The sequence below is a fragment of the Lathamus discolor genome, chromosome 10, assembly GCF_037157495.1.
Source record: "Lathamus discolor isolate bLatDis1 chromosome 10, bLatDis1.hap1, whole genome shotgun sequence".
In the NCBI taxonomy this organism is placed as follows: Eukaryota; Metazoa; Chordata; class Aves; order Psittaciformes; family Psittacidae; genus Lathamus; species Lathamus discolor.
Genome location: NC_088893.1, coordinates 13,284,057 through 13,303,293, shown reverse-complemented (window position 1 = coordinate 13,303,293; position 19,237 = coordinate 13,284,057). Strand labels below are relative to the sequence as shown.

General features: G+C 44.6%; 2 protein-coding genes across 4 annotated transcripts; one reads left to right on the top strand and one right to left on the bottom strand.

Moving 5' to 3' along the window:
* Positions 1-1,750: 1,750 nt before the first annotated feature.
* Positions 1,751-9,519, bottom strand: SOX30 (SRY-box transcription factor 30). The gene is made up of 5 exons (XM_065690669.1): positions 9,475-9,519; positions 8,034-8,273; positions 6,205-6,395; positions 3,870-4,345; positions 1,751-2,123 (listed from the first exon to the last, which is right to left on the bottom strand). Exons 2-5 carry the CDS (start codon positions 8,269-8,271, stop codon positions 1,751-1,753), a joined length of 1,278 nt encoding a protein of 425 aa, XP_065546741.1. The 5' UTR covers positions 8,272-8,273; positions 9,475-9,519.
* A 1,269-nt stretch (positions 9,520-10,788) lies between these two features.
* THG1L (tRNA-histidine guanylyltransferase 1 like) lies at positions 10,789-15,375 on the top strand. 3 transcript variants are annotated; one of them, XM_065690299.1, is made up of 6 exons: positions 10,789-11,028; positions 11,928-12,104; positions 12,532-12,701; positions 13,386-13,474; positions 14,093-14,200; positions 15,183-15,375. In XM_065690299.1, exons 1-6 carry the CDS (start codon positions 10,832-10,834, stop codon positions 15,342-15,344), a joined length of 903 nt encoding a protein of 300 aa, XP_065546371.1. In that variant the 5' UTR covers positions 10,789-10,831; the 3' UTR covers positions 15,345-15,375. The 3 variants fall into 3 exon arrangements, with proteins under 3 accessions (XP_065546371.1, XP_065546373.1, XP_065546372.1); XM_065690301.1 differs by lacking the exon at positions 10,789-11,028 and having other exon boundaries at positions 11,956-12,104; positions 12,627-12,701; XM_065690300.1 differs by lacking the exon at positions 10,789-11,028 and having other exon boundaries at positions 12,016-12,104; positions 12,536-12,701.
* Positions 15,376-19,237: the final 3,862 nt, after the last annotated feature.

Sequence of the window (19,237 nt, the reverse complement as noted above, 5' to 3'; positions counted from 1 at the left end):
GCTGTAAGATGATCAGGTGCTAGGCAAGGGCTTGTCCCAGTGTGCTGCTAGTGAAATGATATCAAAGCACTCTCTGGACTTTCTTTGAAGGGTGGGTCACTGCTGCTGCTTTTGCTTCATTCCTGCAGGCAAATGAACTTAATGGTAGAAGATGAGGCATGCGGACACACTGCGTCTTTTTAACTGTATTTGTACATGCAGAGCACTGTAGTCCTCTCCATGCCACCTGCAAACTTGAACACCATAGGATCCTGAAATCATTTATTCTTGTAAGAGAAGGGGAACAGGTATAACAGCAGAAAGGCTTTTAATACCATGCAATCCACAAAACTTTCCAGCAGCTTTGGAGAGGAAAAGTGTCTGCAAATGGATAGCCACAGGCAGTGACACACTGGGAAGCACTCTTGAATGTCTTTTGACTTGTACAGTAGCAGGCGGAAAACAAACTGTTTGGAAAATCTGCGTTTGATTTGTTTTTCAAGCTGGGAAGCGTGTGAGGTGATTTTTTCATTTAGATCATGGTAAACAGTAGAGAAAGAAGAAAAGAATTATAAGAGAGTAGAATATGTCTCTCTCATGTCTCAAGTACCCTTTGTCCTGTCATGATTCAGGTTTGCAGGAGGGCACACACCAAGGGACTGGCCCTGACTACGACTCTCTTCACACACTGCAAGAGGAGAAATAACATCCAAGATACTTGGCACTTCAGGAATCTGCATTTAGGAGATAAGTTCAAAAGTGGGCTGAAAATGACCTAGAAACGGGAGCTAAGACCCTCTTCTATTAACAGAGAATTCCCCTATGGGGGGCTGCCAGAGCATGCTAAGAATGGTTCAGAAGAAGGCAGGTTTAGGTGGGTAGTTTACTCTGAGCTACCAGTACCAGCAAGTTCACAACAAGCGGAGGGTACAGCCATGCAGCTCTGAGGCACCTCCCTTAAAACACTGCTGGACATCTCCACATAGAAGGAAGTAAATTTGCATTATCCATGTTAAGCAGCCATTCTAGGTTCTGGTGCACTGAAATAGGTCTTCTATCCTGCTCCATAGGTTATAAAAAGAAAAATGGGAGAAGGAGAATGTTAGATCTAGAGAATAATCCCATAAGCAGCTGTTTTATACCCTGAAACATACTTTGTGTAGGAATTGGTCCATTTGCCCACGTGCATTCCTGCAGGTCAGATCAGCTTTCACTGAGAAGATAATTTAGGCAGAACATGCATTTTCTACTATTTATAAGACTTCCCTCTTAACGATTCATCTGCACTGCAGATGCAGTGGGACCAAGGGCTCTTCACAGCACAGTCGCAATATGTAGGGCAGACAGGATTTACTCACGCCTTCTTTACCTACAAAATGCAGTAGCTCTCAAATGAGAGGTTTTGATCTTGGACTTGGAAAACAGAGTTATGAACCCACAGAAGCAGAAAAGCATAAAAAGGTTTATATGAGACTGAAAACTTAAAATGCAAAGAACCCAGATGATATCTACTTTACATTGGCTTAGGGTTATGTTTGGAAGCATGTGGAAATTTCATCTATACCTCTCTTTATCAACAATGCAATCCCAATGGACATAGGGGGCCTAAGCCTCAAAATGCAAACAGATCATCGGATTCTTCAAAATGACCTGTACAGCTTGCTCAGGCGAGATGGGTTTTCCATTGACCACACTGACTGAAAAGACAATGTTGAGGAAAACATTTATTTCCCATTCTAAAATATGACTCTGGACTATAATGTTTTAAAAATTACAATTCTTGCAACAACTTTATTTCCTCTTCCTCGTCACTATCAGTTATATTGACTATGCGGATGCTGGAGGAACTAGATGGAGTGGCTGAGAAAAGCTCCTCCAGTCCTCCAACATCCAGCTGTGGTAGGGGACTTACAACCTGCCCCTCATTCCACTTGCTGTGAGAGGACTCTGCTTCAAGGCGCACACAGCCGTGTTGGCTCTCACGTGTACTTTTTTCTGGGTATTCCTTGGAAGGATATGCTCCGTCCAGAGCTGGAAACATCAATTCCTGTCTTCGGTACTTGTCTTCATAAAAGCCAAAGCATTCAGGCACTGAGCTGGGGAAATTCGCACAGCCAAATGGGGGACGGCTGAACGGGCATGTGCTGCAATTAGAGAGATTGAAAGTTGGCTTTCAGAAAGGCAGACTGCTGTTCAGCTGCGAAAGACAGAATGACACTAATGTTCTCTGCTAGCCAGCTTCCCCTGTTGAAATATTCAGAACACACACACTTCAAAACCTTGCCTAATTTAAACACTAAGGCCCATAACAAGAGTTGCGCACAGATTCCGTATCTATGTATGTGCACCCCTTCATGCTAGATACACGCATGATGTTGCTTTGAAAACAAACTCAAACCCCATTGTATTTACGAATGAAATAACATCACGGATAAACCAGAATCTGGTCAGCCTGCAGTATGTTAACCAGCATGCTCAAAACAGCAAAAAAAGGCATCAAAAGTCAGTTCGTGTTATTTCTGTATGCCAAAATCTGTGACAGAGATTGGGTAAAACACTGTTACTTATTTTTTGAAGCAAACTCTTGCATCTGCTACATTCTTATTAAACAGGAGGACTGACAGAGGATCCTCTGGTTGTCAATGTTACTATCTGGAGAACGTACAGTTATAAACAGTGTAGATGTTATAAAGACATTGATACAATACCTGTTGAGGCTTAGGGGAAATGATACATCTTTCCAGTCTGATCTTTAAATTATTAGTGCATAAATCTGCATACATGCATTTGCACTGTCAGGGCTACTCATAAATTATGAGTCTTGTATGCGAGAAATGAATTTATAGGAATGTGAAATTATGAATCATTGTATTAGAAAGATCCTGGTATTAGCAAAGCTGGCAGCCTTCTGAAGCCTGCGAATGTGTGAACTCAGAACAGTCTTTTATGGTACAAGAACACTCCTCTCTCTCCCTCAGAGGCTTCACAAAACTCTCTAATTCCAGAGACCAAGGGCTAAGCAAAGTTCGTCCTGAGCAATTTTGGGAATACGTGTCCTGTGTTTCTTTAAAGGGCATCTTGTATTGCCAACGTCTTTAAGGTTTGATAGGTCATCAGCTTTAATTTCTGACTGGGTAACTTACTGCTCTAGGAAAATACTGCTATTAGTAGGAATGAGCAGTGTATAAACCGACATAATTAAAGTCTAACTGTCGTAATAATTTGTTATGTTTGATATTGCATAGTCCTGAAATAAAAATGATGCCTTACAAAGAATAAGCATCAGTAGGCCATCAGTCGATTTGTGTTTGAGCAACACACCTGCTGCTGGGAGGGCATTGGTGCCTTCTGCTCATGCTTAGTTTAGGAAATACCCACACAGTATTACATGTGTTAGCTTGTAAATTCTCGGATTAGGTGATTTCTGACCGACTGCCCAGAGACTTCAAAGAAAAATACCAGGTATTACTACTTATACAAGAATTCTGGAGATAGTTCCCACCAGGCTGGGATTCAGAAATATTGGTAGTTATGGCAGCCCCAATGATAGTACAAGGAGACATCTCACACACCTACTGTAATTCTATCTGATCAGTTTCTAAATATATGCACACTACCTAATGCTTTTCAGTGGAAATCAACTGCACTTAGATGCATAAATTGGAAAGCAGATACTTCTATTTACCGCAGGTCTGTCAGTGCCAATTACTGCAATAGTTCTATGGAGCCTTCAGGAACTGGGCATAAATTATGAGCAGCCTCCCACCACACAGGAGGGATAGGAAAGTAAGAGCACCTTTCCTTCTGAAGGCACCATCTGCTTTCTCTAAGTCAAAAGACAGCCTTTTAGCATTTGTTCTTACTGATATTGTAGTGAAAGGTTTCATTACCTTGATGGGAAATAGTGAGGTCCAGGTACAATGTAAGAGTGGTAAAACAAAAACCGAGGAGGTACTCCAAACAGACCAGCTGGCTGAGCAATGTCATAAACATGTGAGTGGAGAAAAGGGGTAGCCTGGGGAAGAGGTAAACCTCTAGGGAGAATAGAAACTCCTGGGTACTCCTTGGGGGGCTCACTATTAGAAACAGAAAATCTGCCAATAGTGTTGGTTATGTTACTGGGGTTTCCACTGAAACTCTCAATAAAAATTGGTGCAGGTCTCTTCAGAGAGCAATTGAGCCCAGATGACACATCAAGAGCTTCTGTCTTAGCAGGTTCAGCAAAGTGCTGTGGTGAAATTACAGGGTGCAGGGGCAGGGTTGGAGCTGGAACAGCCACTGATGCAGTGTTTGCACTAGTAGTCTGGAAAAGAGTAATTGGACCAGCAGGTTGAATGGAAGAAGCTGGCAGACGGATGGCAGGAGGCTCACCTTTAGGAGACAGAACAGTTATTTATCAGACATGAGCAGAGGAAGAAATTTCACAAACAGCAGTGTAGCAAACCACAGCCAGAGCCAGATCCATTTTCCCCAAAACATGTCCTAATGTTACTTCCTTGCAATTCACTGTCACACTATTTGGAACTCAGACAGTCAACCTTCCACAGAAACCCAGGGGTGAAAGAAGAAGCAATTGGTTAGTGAGTGTTGAGGATATGAGGCTGGTGAGGTCTGTGTCATGTCCTGATATGGTCAGAGAATGGGGCTGGAAAAAAACTCAGAAAACCTCCCAGATCTACTTGCTTCCTTTGAGTGAGCCAAATTCTTAACAAATCTATGTGGTGCGAAAGCAGCAATGAGAAGCAAAAGCAACAGTTAAAACACCCTACTCTCCAATATGTTTTCTTTTTTGTTTCACCGGCAAAGTACCCACTAGCCAATTTCACTTTTAAATGTTTTGCAGTACACTTGAATGTACACTTCCAAATCACACCTCCTGTCAACAGAGCTGCCTTTATACAAAAGATAGCAAAGCACATTGCATAATTATTTTCAAAGCCCACTACCTAGTAAGAGTCTAAATTCAAAGTCAACAGGACTTAGATGCATTTAGATCTTTACAGCTTGTATTTGAGAATAATCTCAATCACAATAGGATAGTAAACTCTGGAATGATATATAGTAGCACCTGAGGACAGCATAACATTGTAAAATATACCAGGGTAAGAAAATGAGTACTTTATTATGTCAAATTTATGGAAGAATTTGAGAATGGATCACATCATTAACTCAGAACTTCACTTGAACAAATCTGAGTGTCCTCTTTTACATCTCTGAATATTGCCACACAGTGTAAACAGGCATTTAATTTTCTTGTCTCATCGCAAAGAGAGCAGCCCTTGTCAGTATGCTTAAAAATGCCATTAAGCTATTTGTTGCTGAAATCCACCATTCATACACTGAGCCAGACTTCTTTCACTACAAAATAAGCAGGTCAGCTATTACACAGGACTGTTGGCTCTCATACTATACCCTATTTCACTGCCCATATTGACGTCTTATCAAAATCCTTCCAGGCTAAGTGCAACTTTTCAATATATTCCTTCTCTAATTCTATTTTTGTCTGTATAAAAGCTGAGCTCAAACTGTGGGTATGTGCAGGTCTGTAACACCTACATGCAGAATTGGTGTGCCTAGATAGCTAAGTAACTTGTTCATGGAAAACGTGCCAATGAAAACTTTCTTTTTCAGATTTAGTGAATGCTTTATCATTGCAGCACACACCTCACTAACACCTTACTAGCATCCTTTTGGATGACCTTGTTGACAATTCTCTCTGCTCTCTCTTGTAAGCAGCCTAAGTTGTGGAGCATTTGCTCTAGAGCAATGGTGCCCTCACTACCCAGAAACATTAAAACCAGGGTGGAGGTGCCATGGACTGAGCTAATGGGCTTTTTTAGAAGTGGTAGGACAGGGCTGAGCACTACTGCAGTTAGAGCTGGTGAGGTAAGACGTATGTGAGGTAGAGACAGAACAAGAAAAGGAAACAGCTGTAGCTTGACAGAGAGCAAGTGTTGAGTAACAGATATCCAAAACGACCAAGAGGGAGGGAACCAGAGCTACAAAGACAATAGCAGTGATCTGTGGGCAGTGAAAAAGCCAGAAGGATTTGGAAGGCTGAGGAAACAGTAGGTAGAGATGGGGAGATGGAGATGCAGTGCAGAGGACTGATAGAACCAGGGGTGTCAAGAAAGACCAAGAAATTGTTTTAAGTACATCTACACTACTATATACATAACTTCTATTACAATAGGTAAATCCTGAATTTTTAAAATCATTCACTACTGAAAACTCACAGACTGGATATCCAATACTGTTCTTAACATTGGGGATGACAACAGAGTAAGCAGGTGACTGGATGGGACAAATGCCAGCTGGATTTGTAGTGATGACACTCTGAGAAACGCTGGGAAATACAGCAGAGACAGGCAATGGAAAACGCTTCCTTTTGCTTGGTCGTGGCTGATAAACCCAATCTGTCAGAGATGAAAAAAGACACAGATGTCCCATTTTTTTTTTTGACTGTCACATTCTTTACATGAAGTTATGGGATCTGTAATTCTAAAATATGTAAAAAGAGTCCCAAAGTGGCTCCTATAGTCAATGGCAATACTCCATTTGTTTCTGTGACCCAGCAAATGGGCATTTTATCAGAGGTGGAAATAAAATGGATGTATTTGGGCATTGGTTTTATGTTACTAAATAGTAAATGTTTGTGAGACAAAGAAACGCAGAGCAATGGAGAGTGACATGGCCTTGCTGAGGGAAGCATGTTAAGGAGAACATGACACTGTATCGTGGGCTTTTGGTGTGAAAGAAAACTATGACTGTATTCTGAGACATTGGGAAAAATTCTTCACTATGAGGGTGATGAGGCACTGGAACAGGTTTCCCAGAGAAGCTGTGGATTCCCCATTCCTGGAAATGTTCAAGGTGAGGTTGGACAAGGGTTTGAGCAACCTGGTCTAGTGCAAGGTGTCCCTGCCTGTGGCAAGGGGTTGGAACTAGATGATCGCTAAGGTCTTTTTCAACCCAAACCGTTCAGTGATTGATTCTGTGATTCTATTAAAAATGTAGATCTCTCTTGATTGTTTCATTAACCCATTAAGTCTCACACATACCTGCAGTTTACAAGAGACAATGGAAAATGCGACCCATTAGGAATCCTGTATAGATTTTGGAGGAGTACCTTTGGCTTTGCCTTACAAGATTAACCAAACACTAAATGATGTATATTATGTATATATATGAGATGTATATTATGTATATATATGTATATATGAGAGATGTATATTGTGAATTTACACTGAGCAGCTTGGGTTCTTGCATAGTCTAACCCTTAATGCCACTTTAAAGAAGCCCTTTTTTCTTTTGAAGGGTGCAATGAAAAAGGGAATTAGTGCGGCTTTTATCTTTTCCTTGTTTGTGACAGATTAGTCGGATCTTGTCTGCCCAGATTAGCCATAATCATGAACTAGCAGGATTATGACAACAGAGAGAGAAAAGATCACGACACTTGGCATCTCAACAGCTTTTAAAATGAGTGTTCAAAGTACTTTTGCTGTTTTATTGAACTGCAGCGTTATGGAGAAAGGGATTTGTGAAGGGTACAAATTTTTAACCTTTTTGATGAAAGGTTGAGAAACAACGTCTTCCACACCATTATTTGGGAATCTCAAGTCTACACATTGGAGAATCCCACAGAATACAATGCTGTTTGGGCTTCCTGTGGCATTTCCTTTTCCTGCTTTTAAGGAATGGATGCATGTGTCACCACAGGCCACCTGGGCAGCTCTTTCTGGAGGACGTGAAATGATGCAGCAGGCCATGCTCACAATAAACTCACTATCTGGCTATTAGACTACTAAAACATTCAGGAAAGCTGCTGTAGCTGTGGTGGTCTAAGAAACATTAGAGGCTATAAAGGGTGAAACATCATTTTGGATGCTGTAAAGAATTAACAGGCTTTCATGCACTAGAAAGCTGACATGAGGACTGCCTGCTTGAAACTTGTCATCTTTTTCTATTACTCGCTCTAATGAAAGAGATACACTTCTCAAAAAATCTTGCACTTCTGAGGCATTCAGGTAAATAAAGACTTGTTACTTGTTTACCAGGAAATTCCTCTCTGTGCCTTTGTTTTATTTTATGAGCTTCATCATAATAGGGCTGCTTCTGCTCTTCAGTCAGTTTGCTCCACTCCAATCCAAGCTGAACACTGATATCTGCATTGTTGACAGCTGGGTTAGCTTTTGCTAGGACAGGCCGATGAATCCTTGCCCATACCATAAATGCATTCATTGGACGCTTCACATGGCCATTTTTGTCCTTGCTAAATGGAGTGTCTGGCATACCTGTGCAACAGAATAAGGAAAGAGGATCATCTGCCACACAATATATGCATACAGGTTACATTCAATAGTGCATCAAGAGGATATTTGGCACCAGCCAAAAGAATCACTAGAGCTTTGGAACACATGAAGCTCAATGCGCATTTGGAGAGCAATTCCTAGAATAATAACAAAGGGTAAGGGAGTGCTCTTCACTGACCTCCACTGAACCACTGCCCAAGGAATCACTTACCTGGCTTTTGTTAAATAGTATTAAACAAAAAGAAAGAAAAAGCCCAAAAGAAGCATATGGGACTGCAAACACCCTGCTTTGGGTTTCATTTGGCTAGATTGTTTTGTTATGAATTTGTCAACTAAACATTGTATAGCACAGATCATGTCACTGCAAATTTGCCATCTCCACTAGAACTACGTATCCAAAACCCTAGGGAAGCAGGGACCAGATCTAATGGTGACACAGCAGCTTAGTCCCACACCCGTGCAGTCCCTGGCTTCTCAGCTGAGATTGTTCCCAGTTTGGGTTTTGGCTGTTGATTTCCCTCTCTCTTTTCTCTGATTTGGACTCATTTTGCTTGAGGAACTTGCATTACCCAGTGACTGTTACATGACACCCAGCTTGGCACTTTGTAAACACAGACTGCATTTAGATTGGTTTGGTGTCATAATGAGCCCCCAGATGCCTCACAACTGATCCCTGAGCAAGTGATGTCCTCTCTGAAAATGGCTTTAACATGAACTCTCCTACATTATCAATAAAGGGCAAAACCCTTCTATTCTTTCACACCTCACTTTTAAGTCATTAATTTTGAAAACCTAGCTATCTTAAAAAAAAATAAAATAAATCTAATGCAGGTATTTCAAATGTTCCTCATTTATCATGTCCAACTTCTCTGAGTGAAGTGTATGAATGCTTCACAGCTTTCAAAATCAAGCAGACTCCTGACCTTAAAACTTGCAATCACATCTCAGTGCAATTCTGAACACTGTTACAATGGGTTTAATGTAGTCAGGAAGTGGACAAAACTGCAGTGAGTTTAATAAACCACTACTCTGTGCTCCCACACGTTTATTACATCTCACGCTGAAGAAGAGAGCTGCACAAACTCCAGTCTATCCAAAGGGGTGGTTCTCTCCCCTTACGTTCTCCTATCTGGTGACCTGTGTGCCACTTACAGAACCCTTGCAAGCTCTCTTAACATAATACCTGCATCGGCGGGGAGTACTGTGAAGGGAACATTTTTTGTTTCGATCTTTACAGAAGGCTCCAGTAAAGACTGCATTTTAAGTGGCACTTTTTTCACCGGCACTTTAGCCATGTGGAGCAGGCCTGATGGCAGAGGGCCTTGAATCTGGACGCGCGTCCCAGGAGGCAAAGGGTGAACCATAACCGGGATCTTCACATCTTCAGAGAGGACCCCAAAACCTTTACGTAGCTGCACCTTGCCATCATCAACGCTGGCACAAACAGGACCACAAAGGGCTCCAGCGGGAGCATGAAGAGGGCCACAAAGGGATCCAGTAGGAACAGGAACTGGCCCACACAGAGATCCAGCTGGAGCAGGAACTGGCCCACACAGGGATCCAGTAGGAGCAGGAACTGGTCCACACAGGGATCCAGTAGGAGCAGGAACTGGTCCACACAGGGATCCAGTAGGAGCAGGAACTGGTCCACACAGGGATCCAGTAGGAGCAGGAACTGGCCCACACAGGGATCCAGTAGGAGCAGGAACTGGCCTACACAGGGATCCAGTAGGAGCAGGAACTGGTCCACACAGGGATCCAGCTGGAGCAGGAACTGGCCCATACAGGGATCCAGCTGGAGCAGGAACTGGTCCACACAGGGATCCAGCTGGAGCAGGAACTGGTCCACACAGGGATCCAGCCAGACCATTGGTGCGCCCACAGAGAGATCCAGCCGGAGCATCATCCTTTTCCACCTTCACCCCACAGGCCTCAAGGGCCACATCAGGCACCTCCACTTTGACAGCACCTTCTCTCCAGGGCTCCTTCCCATTCCCCCACTTCTCCAGCACCTTCACCTTGTTCTGGCATTCACCGTCGCCCACTTCATGGTCCCTTTCTATCTTGATGGCAACGCAAGCCTGTTCGCCCACTTCCCGAACTTGGGAGCACCCGATCCCCGCCCCTGACTTTATGCCATCGCCGCAGTAGCCCTGGGCACTGCCCGGCTCCGCCTCGGGCTCCTCCACTTTGATGCACAGCACCCCGAGGCTGCCCTTGTCCTCCGGCGGCGGGACGCGGCGAGATGCCGCCGGCGGCCGCATGGGGGCGCTGCGGGGCAGCGGGCGCGGCCGCCCGCCCCTCTCCATCCCAAGGCCGCCCCCTGGGGGCCGGCGGCCGTTGACGCCAACGCTCGCCGCGCCCCCGCACCAACGCTCACCAATGGGCGCGCCCCGCCCGCGCCACGAGGACCGCGGGCGGAGGCTCCGCCGCCGGCCACACCCAGGGACGCAGCTGTAACCATAGAGAGGTCCGCCGAGACGCATAGAGGGGCTCCACCGAGCGATGGTGCTCATGTTGCTTCCGTTTCCGCTCTGGGCATGTTGGGCTGCGGACGGGCCGCAGCAGCTATCGCGGACGGGAGTCGGGGGTGGGTGTGCAGCTTGCGCGGCCGCTGCCGCCTCCTCCTGCCCATGGCGAAAAGCAAGTTCGAGTACGTGCGGGACTTCGAGGCGGACGATACCTGTCTGCCCAACTGCTGGGTAGTGGTGCGGCTGGACGGCCGCAACTTCCACAGGTGAGGGCGGGCGGGCAGGTAATGGCCGGGGCGCTTCTAGCGGTGTGGGCGCTCTGGCGGCGCCTCAGCGAGTGGGGGACGGGGATGGGGTACGGAGGGGCGAAGCCCTAGAGGCGCTGGGATGCTGTCTGTGAGTGCTGGGCCGAGAGAAGCGACCCTGGCTGCTGCCATGCAGGAGCCGTGGCAACTCCCTGCGCGGGTTCCGCAGGGTTACAGCTCCTCCTTTCCCCTAACCCCCAGAGAGAGGCCTTAGCTCGGCCTCTCCGGTTGCTACCGGTGCTTTGCCTCCGAGGGCCATGGTTTGATTCATAACGATGCCTTCAGCAGCGTGGTAGGGAAACGGTTATACCAGTGTCTGAGGGGAACACCAGTTGCTGGGGGAAGGCCGGCAACTGGTGTACAGGGATTTTTGTTTGTGTTTGGTGTCGGTGTCTGTGCGGCGTTCACCTTTTTTTGGGATAAATAGAATGCAGTTCTCAAGTGCTAGATGATGTATCCGTTGCTGGGGATTTGGTCTCTGGGTTGGTCACAGGGTTCTGGTAAAGCTGTCAAGTTTTAAGAAGTAAATGATAATGTTGCCTGTAGTGGATAGAGTATAAAAGGCACCCTGGGAGAAAGTGAGTTTATAGAAAACAGTATTTGTCATCCTTTACAAGTAAAATACAGAACCCAGTCGTGAAAGACTAATTAGGCTGAGATACTGATGGGAAAGAGAATGGGTTATCTAGAGTGTATAAAAAGGTTTTATGTTCTTGCTTTTCATACCTGGAGTGAATTCTCTGTGTTGACAGGATAATGGCAATCAATATTGATAGAAGGCAGATGTGAGGAAAACAAAAGGGTTGTCATTTTTAGTGGCCTCTTAAGGGATTCTTATTCAACCATTTCTTGCTTTGAAGGTTTTCTGAGCAGCATGAGTTCAAAAAGCCAAATGATGACCGTGCTCTTCATCTGATGACCAAGTGTGCCCGGACAGTGATGGAAGAACTGGAGGATATTGCTATTGCTTATGGACAGAGTGATGAATACAGTTTTGTCTTCAAAAAGAAGAGTAAATGGTTTAAAAGAAGAGCAAGGTAACAGCTGCTTTGATACTACATCTCTAAACCTCTAATTCTTTAGGTTTGCCTTTGTCTACACACAAAAGCTAAGAGTTGGGCTGTGTTTGGGTGCATACACTATATCTAATTCAGGTTTTTCATGTGAAGGCTTTGCTCATGACCTTTCAGGAGAATATGTTCAGTGATACAGAGATTTAAAAACACAACTGATAATAGAAACATTGGAAACAAACATTGATAGAATAAACATTCTTTTAAGAAAATGTTACCTATTCCAAACTTCCTTGATTCTCAGTACTTCCTGTTTTTCAAAAGACAGTCGTTGCTGATCTGTTGGGCCGTTACTTAAGAAATGCTGCTGTCCACCAGAGTGCTAGGTAATCACAGATACAAATCACATTGATGTATTTCTTTCTTTTTCCTTTTGCTTTGTGTTTGCAAGCAAGTTCATGACTCATGTGGTCTCCCAGTTTGCCTCAAGTTACGTTTTCTATTGGAAGGATTACTTCAAGGACCAGCAACTTCTGTACCCACCAGGATTTGATGCCCGAATTGTGTTGTATCCCAGCAACCAGAATTTAAAGGACTACCTTAGCTGGAGACAAGCAGATTGTAAGTGTTTCTAGAAAACAGATTTGTGCAGTTGAGTTGTCTTTGTCTCTGAATAGAAATGCCTTTATTGCCAGTGTGTATAGGTATCAGTGAAGGAACAGCAGGTAAGGTGGTAGTTTTAAATCAACAATATTAGCATCATTTGGGGCTTTGTATGGTTACAGAAATACCAGCTGGAATTTTGAGCCTTCAGGTTACAACCATATTTGTTGCATCCTGGGAGTGAGTTCAGCACAAGAAGTATTTCAAATACTAATAGAATGAATTTATTATTTTTTATGTTACAAGTTTTATTTAGCCAGGGGAATCTTGGAAGAGATGTGGGTGTTCAACCAGTACTGTATATTCCACACCAGAACACACCATTGGCTTTATTTCCTAGGCATTTGTTGGTACCTAATCCTTATTGCTCAAATGAAGGCAACTTAGATTACACAGAAACACCCTTCACTCTCTGCTCTCCAATTTCAGCATTACAAAGAAATGTGTCTTCTAGTCATTCTTATGGTATGCAGTACCTTAAGAGTTAATCAGAAAGATCATATTATCTCTAGCAACTAGTATTATTAATTCTGTTTTATTCTTGGCAGTTTCTTGAGTACAGCTCTGAAACTAAAGCTGTTTTTTCTGAGTAGTCACTCAGATCAGATAAATACTCTTTCTCTCTTTTCCCTTTTTCTGTAGGCCATATTAATAACCTTTATAATACAGTGTTTTGGATGCTTGTACAGCGAAGTGGTTTGACACCAGTGCAAGCACAGGATAGACTGCAGGTAAGACTCTCTGTAGATGATGGTTTTTTCCAGCTACAGAGAAAATCATAAGATTTGTAAAGCTGGACTTGCCTACCCAGCAGCCATGGCTGGATTGTCTGTTCTTATAATAATAATTTTGTGGATATAGATTCAACAACTCCTTCAATTGTACAGATACTAATCTGATTAGAAAACACTGTCTTTTGGCCAAATATTGGTAGGATTTTAATCCTTCATTAGCAAGTTCAGAAAGCATAGAAATGTCATATAAACATCCAGTATATGTATGCATGAAGTATTATGGCAGGGTTCAGCTAGTATTGATTCCCAGTCCCTTCTGTAGGATTTTGCCTCAACATGCTGACTTGAGCAGATCATTTTCTCCTGGAGTCTGTTGCCTTTTATTGGTTTGTCTGGAAGATGTAACCAAACAGACAACAAAACCTTCTCTGTATTAATATCCTCATTTGGCAGTTGGAAATAATTCCTCTGTTGGAAGAGGTAGTTAAACCCTGTGACTTCAAGGTGAAAACCTGCCTAAATGTCAGTCTTGCATCCAATGTTCACCCTTTTTCTACCCTGGAGATTCAGTTTGGGTTTTTTATGAAAGTATTTTCTGTTTTCATTTCCTCTCAGGGGACTTTAGCTGGAGATAAGAATGAAATACTCTTTTCTGAATTCAACATCAACTACAACAATGAACCTCTGATGTACAGAAAAGGAACTGTCTTAGTATGGCAAAAGGTAAAAAGTTGTATTACCACTTGCTTCAAGCTCATGGTTTTAGTAGGTACACTATTGCAGATAAGCTGGACTGTAAGATCGCCAGCTATATCCCAAATATATGTCTATGTATTTAACATATGTCTATGTATTAACTAACCATATTTACCTTATAATGATGTGTGAGATATCTAATTATTTTGGAGATATTTTTGAGAGATGGGTATCTATGAGAGTAGTATAAAAACTGGTCTTTGAAATGTGACTTAGATACAAATTATGACTATTGAGCTAATACATATATCAGTGGCTGAGGGGTGCTGGACTAGATGATCCCTAGAGGTTCCTTACAACATGAATGATTCTGTGAATTACACAAGACTGGTTTTGCTAGACAAATCTACTTTGTTTAATGAATTGTACCCTTGGTTTCTTAGTGTTACCAGCTTTGAAAATGCAAGAAGTATTCTGCTTCCTGAAAAACTACATTTTAATAACTGTTGTCATTTTGATATGATAATTGTTGGGGCCTGTGTCTGGCCCTTCACATGCCTAGATCCCAGGTATTTCCACTGCAAAGGAATTCCGACCTTTTGGCCTACTGTTTCTTTGTTTGGCCTACTATTAGTTCGTTTGACCTAATTGGAATGGATAGAGGCTTCCACCTGGAAATACATTCCACTTGTTCCTTATGCATACTTTTCCTTGGTAATGACATTTGTATGGTTTCCCATTTGCTTTATATAGCTCCAAATTAAATACTGTATTTTATTCAGGAACACTTGCAATCAGGTGACTTTGCAGGTCATTTCTTCAAGCCATGTGATGATGACATGCAGTTTCAGCTGCTCATGGTTGAACTGAGAATAGGCTTTCTTTCAAAAGATGCTATGTAGTGTGCTATAGGGTTGACAGTTGCCTTTTTTGTAACTTTGGTTCTTGTCCATTTGTGAATTCCCTCTGGTGTCTTTCCTGTCTGCTAATGTGTCAACTGTATTTTCAGGTTAATGAAGTCACGACTAAGAAAATCAAACTGCCGAAGGAAGCAGAAGAAAAGGAAGTTGAAGTGACTCGGACTAGGACTAAAGTTGTTCCCCTGCACTGTGACATTATCGGGGACCAGTTCTGGGAGGAATACCCTGAGATTCTGGATGAGGATAGTTGATGTCTCTGAGTATAACTGATCATTTACCCTTTCCTCTGCTTGGGTTGTTGGCAAGTGAGGAGTATGAATGATGGCAGGGGGGTTGGAACTAGGTGATCTTAAGGTCCTTTCCAACCCTAACTATTCTATGATTCTATGGCTGGCAGTTTAACCTGTAACCCTCTACAACAGCTTCTTTTCATTTAGCACTGTTGTGGCCTTGAAAAGACACTTGTATGTGGTCTGACATACAAGGATATGCCTGGATGGAAAACTAAAATCATAGTAGATTTTGAATGTTAAGGAATCATAATTGAAGACTGTTCCTTTCTTGAACATGCGTATTTGTAGAAAAAGTGTACAGAAATGCCCTGCATTTCTATAGCATTTAAATGAAGTATTTTACTGAACTGCCAAACTATAAAAAGGTTTGTGTATTTGAGCAGTTCAGAGGAGAAAATAATGCATTTGCTTATTTTTTGTTGTTTCAACTGCAGTGGGCCAGAATAGGATCATAGAACAGTTTGGGTTTGTTGTGGTCAGCCATAAACCACACAGCCCGTCCACTCCCTCCCCCCCTTCTTGCCCTCCCCCTACACCCAGGGGGACGGAGAGGAGAATTGAAAAGAATGCAGCTCCCATGGGTTGAGATAAGAACAGTTTAGTAACTAAGGTATAACACAAATCACTGCTGCTACCACCAATAATAATAGTGCTAAAGGAAATAACAAGAGGAAAGAATACAACACCTCAGCACCAGCCGACCAATAACTCGCCCCACTCCCCCCAGCTAAGCACCGACCGATACCCCCTCCAACCCTGCAGTCCCCAGCCCTTCTGGGTAACTCCCCGTTACATCCTGGGCATGACGTGCTGTGGTATGGAATACCTCTTTGGTCAGTTTGGGTCAGGTGTCCTGTCTCTGCTTCCTCCCAGCTTCCCCTCCTCCCTGGCTGAGCATGAGGCTCAGAAAGTCCTTGGCCAGACCAAACATTTGAGCAGTAACTGAAAACATTGGCATTATCAGCACTGTTCCCAGGCTGAAAATTCAAAACAGCACTGCACCAGCTACCAAGAAGGAGAAAAATGACTGCCACTGCTGAACCCAGGACAGTATCCACCCCTTATTCCATACCATTCACGTCATGCTTTGATCCCACAATATACAATCACTCTTTATCTCAGTACACTCTTACCTTAGTGCATGGACCAGTCCCTATAAAGCTGCTGAGTCCATCTCATCCATGATGTCAGGCTCCATCTCTTGTAACAGTCTCTCAGAACAGGAGAGGCTGTGTGTGGTGTTCACACCTGTGAATAACCTAGTCAGTAGTGTCCATTGCTAAGTCCACCCCTCAATCATGAGTCCATCTATATATTGCATCTCTGCCCTGATGGCCTGAGGTGTCATGGGCCCACCAGGCTCAAAATAATTCACTGTCCCCTTCAGCAATTTCTGCAGCTTGTTGCTGGGGACTCCATACAGCTACCTTCCATCTCCAATGCTTCCAAAGCACTGGAGGGGCCCAGTGGACCAGATACTCGCCCATACTGTCCCACACACCCTGCCACTCATGACTCTCCAGCCCTGGGGAAAATCTCCTGCTCCTCCTATATCGTTGTCTAACCCTAGACAAGAAGCAAACCTGACTGCTTAACTTTTGAGATCAGACAAAATGGTTGTGGGTAGAGCATGCTCTGTGTATGTGCCAACATGCTGATCCCCATCACAATCAGCAGGCAGGTCCCAAGGGTACCCAAAGGCCATTCAAACCCTTCAGAACTCTCCGATGATGCTGCTGTACTTGTCCCTGGGGCTGGTGTAGCTGCTGTGCTTGCCGGCTCTCCCACCACCAGCTTCTCTTTCCCTGGGTGCAGCTCTTCCTGCTCTGCCCTGCTGGGAAATGCTGCATCGACTCCTGCATCCTCCTGGGGCTCAGCAGGCGGCTTCTGGGGAATGCTCTCTGCCGCCGTGGGGCTCGGCTCCTCTGCCGCCTCCTCCCGCTGCTCAGCAGCCACCTCCTTCCTGGCCTCCGACCCCGCTCCCGCCACCGCCTGGTCCCCAGGGCTGCTCTCCCAGGCTGCTTCGGTCACTGCCGGCTCCTGGGGCCGCTCCACCTCAGCTCCCCGCAGCCTCCCAAAGACAGAGGCGAGGACAAGGGCCAGGACGGTGAAGAGCAGCGGGACAGCCAGGTGCAAGTCCATGGCCATGCCCATCTCTCCCTGCTGCTGGAGCCCGCCCGTATTACAAGTCTTTGCCATAAAGTACAGTGAAACAAGAACCTTAGCCCAAGCCCCACACTTGATAAACACTAACACAGCAAATACCGGCTCTAAGTAATGTACAGCATTCTGAAACTGAAAGCAAGAGAAACAACTTTGACAGCCAATAAATCAGCATTGTGATTACTATTAATCTGATCATCTCTGTCCTTATCTCAACCCTTCGTGCCCCACGTTGGGCACCAAAAAGAACTGTTGTGGTTTAAACAAAGTCAGCCATAAGCCACACAGCCTGTCCACTCACTCCCCCTCTTCTTGCCCTACCCCTACACCCCAGGGGACGGAGAGGAGAATCGAAAAGAATGCAGCTCCCACGGGTTGAGATAAGAACAGTTTGGTAACTAAGGTGTAACACAAATCACTGCTGCTACCTCCAATAATAATAATGATAAGGGAAATAACGAGGAAAGAATACAACACCTCAACACCAGCCGACCAATAACTCGCCCCACTCCCCCCAGCCGAGCACCGACCGATACCTCGTCCAACCCTGCAGTCCCCTAGCCCTGTTACCAGCACTGTTCCCAGGCTGAAAAGTCAAAGCACTGCACCAGCTACCAAGAAGGAGAAAAATAACTGCTACTGCTGAACCCAGGACAGGGTTGGAAGGGGCCTTAAAGATCATTGTCCTGGGTTCAGCTGTAGCAGTCATTTTTCTCCTTGGTAGCTGGTGCGGTGCTGTGTTTTTGGCTTTAGCCTGAGGACAGTGCTGGTAGCACCAACTGAAGACATCGGCGAGTTAAGTAATGTTTATTCCGATCAAGGACTTTTCAGTCTTTTTGTCTGCCAGTGAGGAGGGGCACGAGAAGCCAGGAAGAAACAGAGACAGGACACCTGACGCAAACTAGCCAAAGGGTTATGCCGTAGTACAGCCCGTCGTGCCCAGTATATAAACTGGACAGACCTACCCGGAAGGCCCAGTTCGCTGTTCAGGTTGGGCTGGGTATCGGTTGACTGGTGGTGGGTGATTGTATTCTCACCCTGTGTTATTTCCCTTATCATTATTGTTACTGGTGGCAGCAGTAGTGGTTTTGTGTTATACCTGAATTACTGGACTGTTCTTATCTCAACCCTACTGGCTGGGCTTAAACCATGACAGTTCTTCTTGCTGGGTGTGGTGGTGCGCACCTGTAGTCCCATCTACTCGGGAGGCTGAGCCTGCTGGATCGCTTGAGCCTAGGAGTTCTGGGCTGCAGTGCTCTGTGCCAAGTGGGTGTCTACGCTAAGGCAGGCATCAATGTGGTGAGCCCTGGCGAGCCAGAGCACACCAGGTTGACTAAGGAGGGGTTGACTGTCATAGTTTAAGCCCAGCCAGTAACTCAGAACCATGCAGCTGTGCTCTTTGCTGGCCACCTCGCTTTCTTCCTCCTCCTGCTCCCGGAGGGATGGCAAGGAGAATTGGAAGAATGTAACTCCCACAGGCTGAGATAAGAACAGTGCACTAACTAAGGTATAACACAAAACTACTGTTGCTACCACCAATAATAAAAACGATAAAGGAAATAACAAGGTGAGACAATACAATTGCTTGCCACACACTGACCGCTACCCAGCCCAACCCAGGCAGTGATCTGGGCCTTCTGCGTACCTCCCTCCACTTTATATACTGGGTGTGATGTGCCTGTGGTATG

Coding starts and splice junctions, on each gene's coding strand:
- SOX30 (XM_065690669.1), bottom strand. CDS start 8,271: ATGCCAGACACTCCATTTAGCAAGGACAAAAATGGCCATGTGAAGCGT. Junction 6,396..8,033: donor GCACAGAGAGGAATTTCCTG/GTAAACAAGTAA, acceptor CATCTCTGACAG/ATTGGGTTTATCAGCCACGA. Junction 2,124..3,869: donor CCTCACTATTTCCCATCAAG/GTAATGAAACCT, acceptor CTCTAATTGCAG/CACATGCCCGTTCAGCCGTC.
- THG1L (XM_065690299.1), top strand. CDS start 10,832: ATGTTGGGCTGCGGACGGGCCGCAGCAGCTATCGCGGACGGGAGTCGG. Junction 11,029..11,927: donor GACGGCCGCAACTTCCACAG/GTGAGGGCGGGC, acceptor CTTGCTTTGAAG/GTTTTCTGAGCAGCATGAGT. Junction 12,702..13,385: donor TAGCTGGAGACAAGCAGATT/GTAAGTGTTTCT, acceptor CTTTTTCTGTAG/GCCATATTAATAACCTTTAT.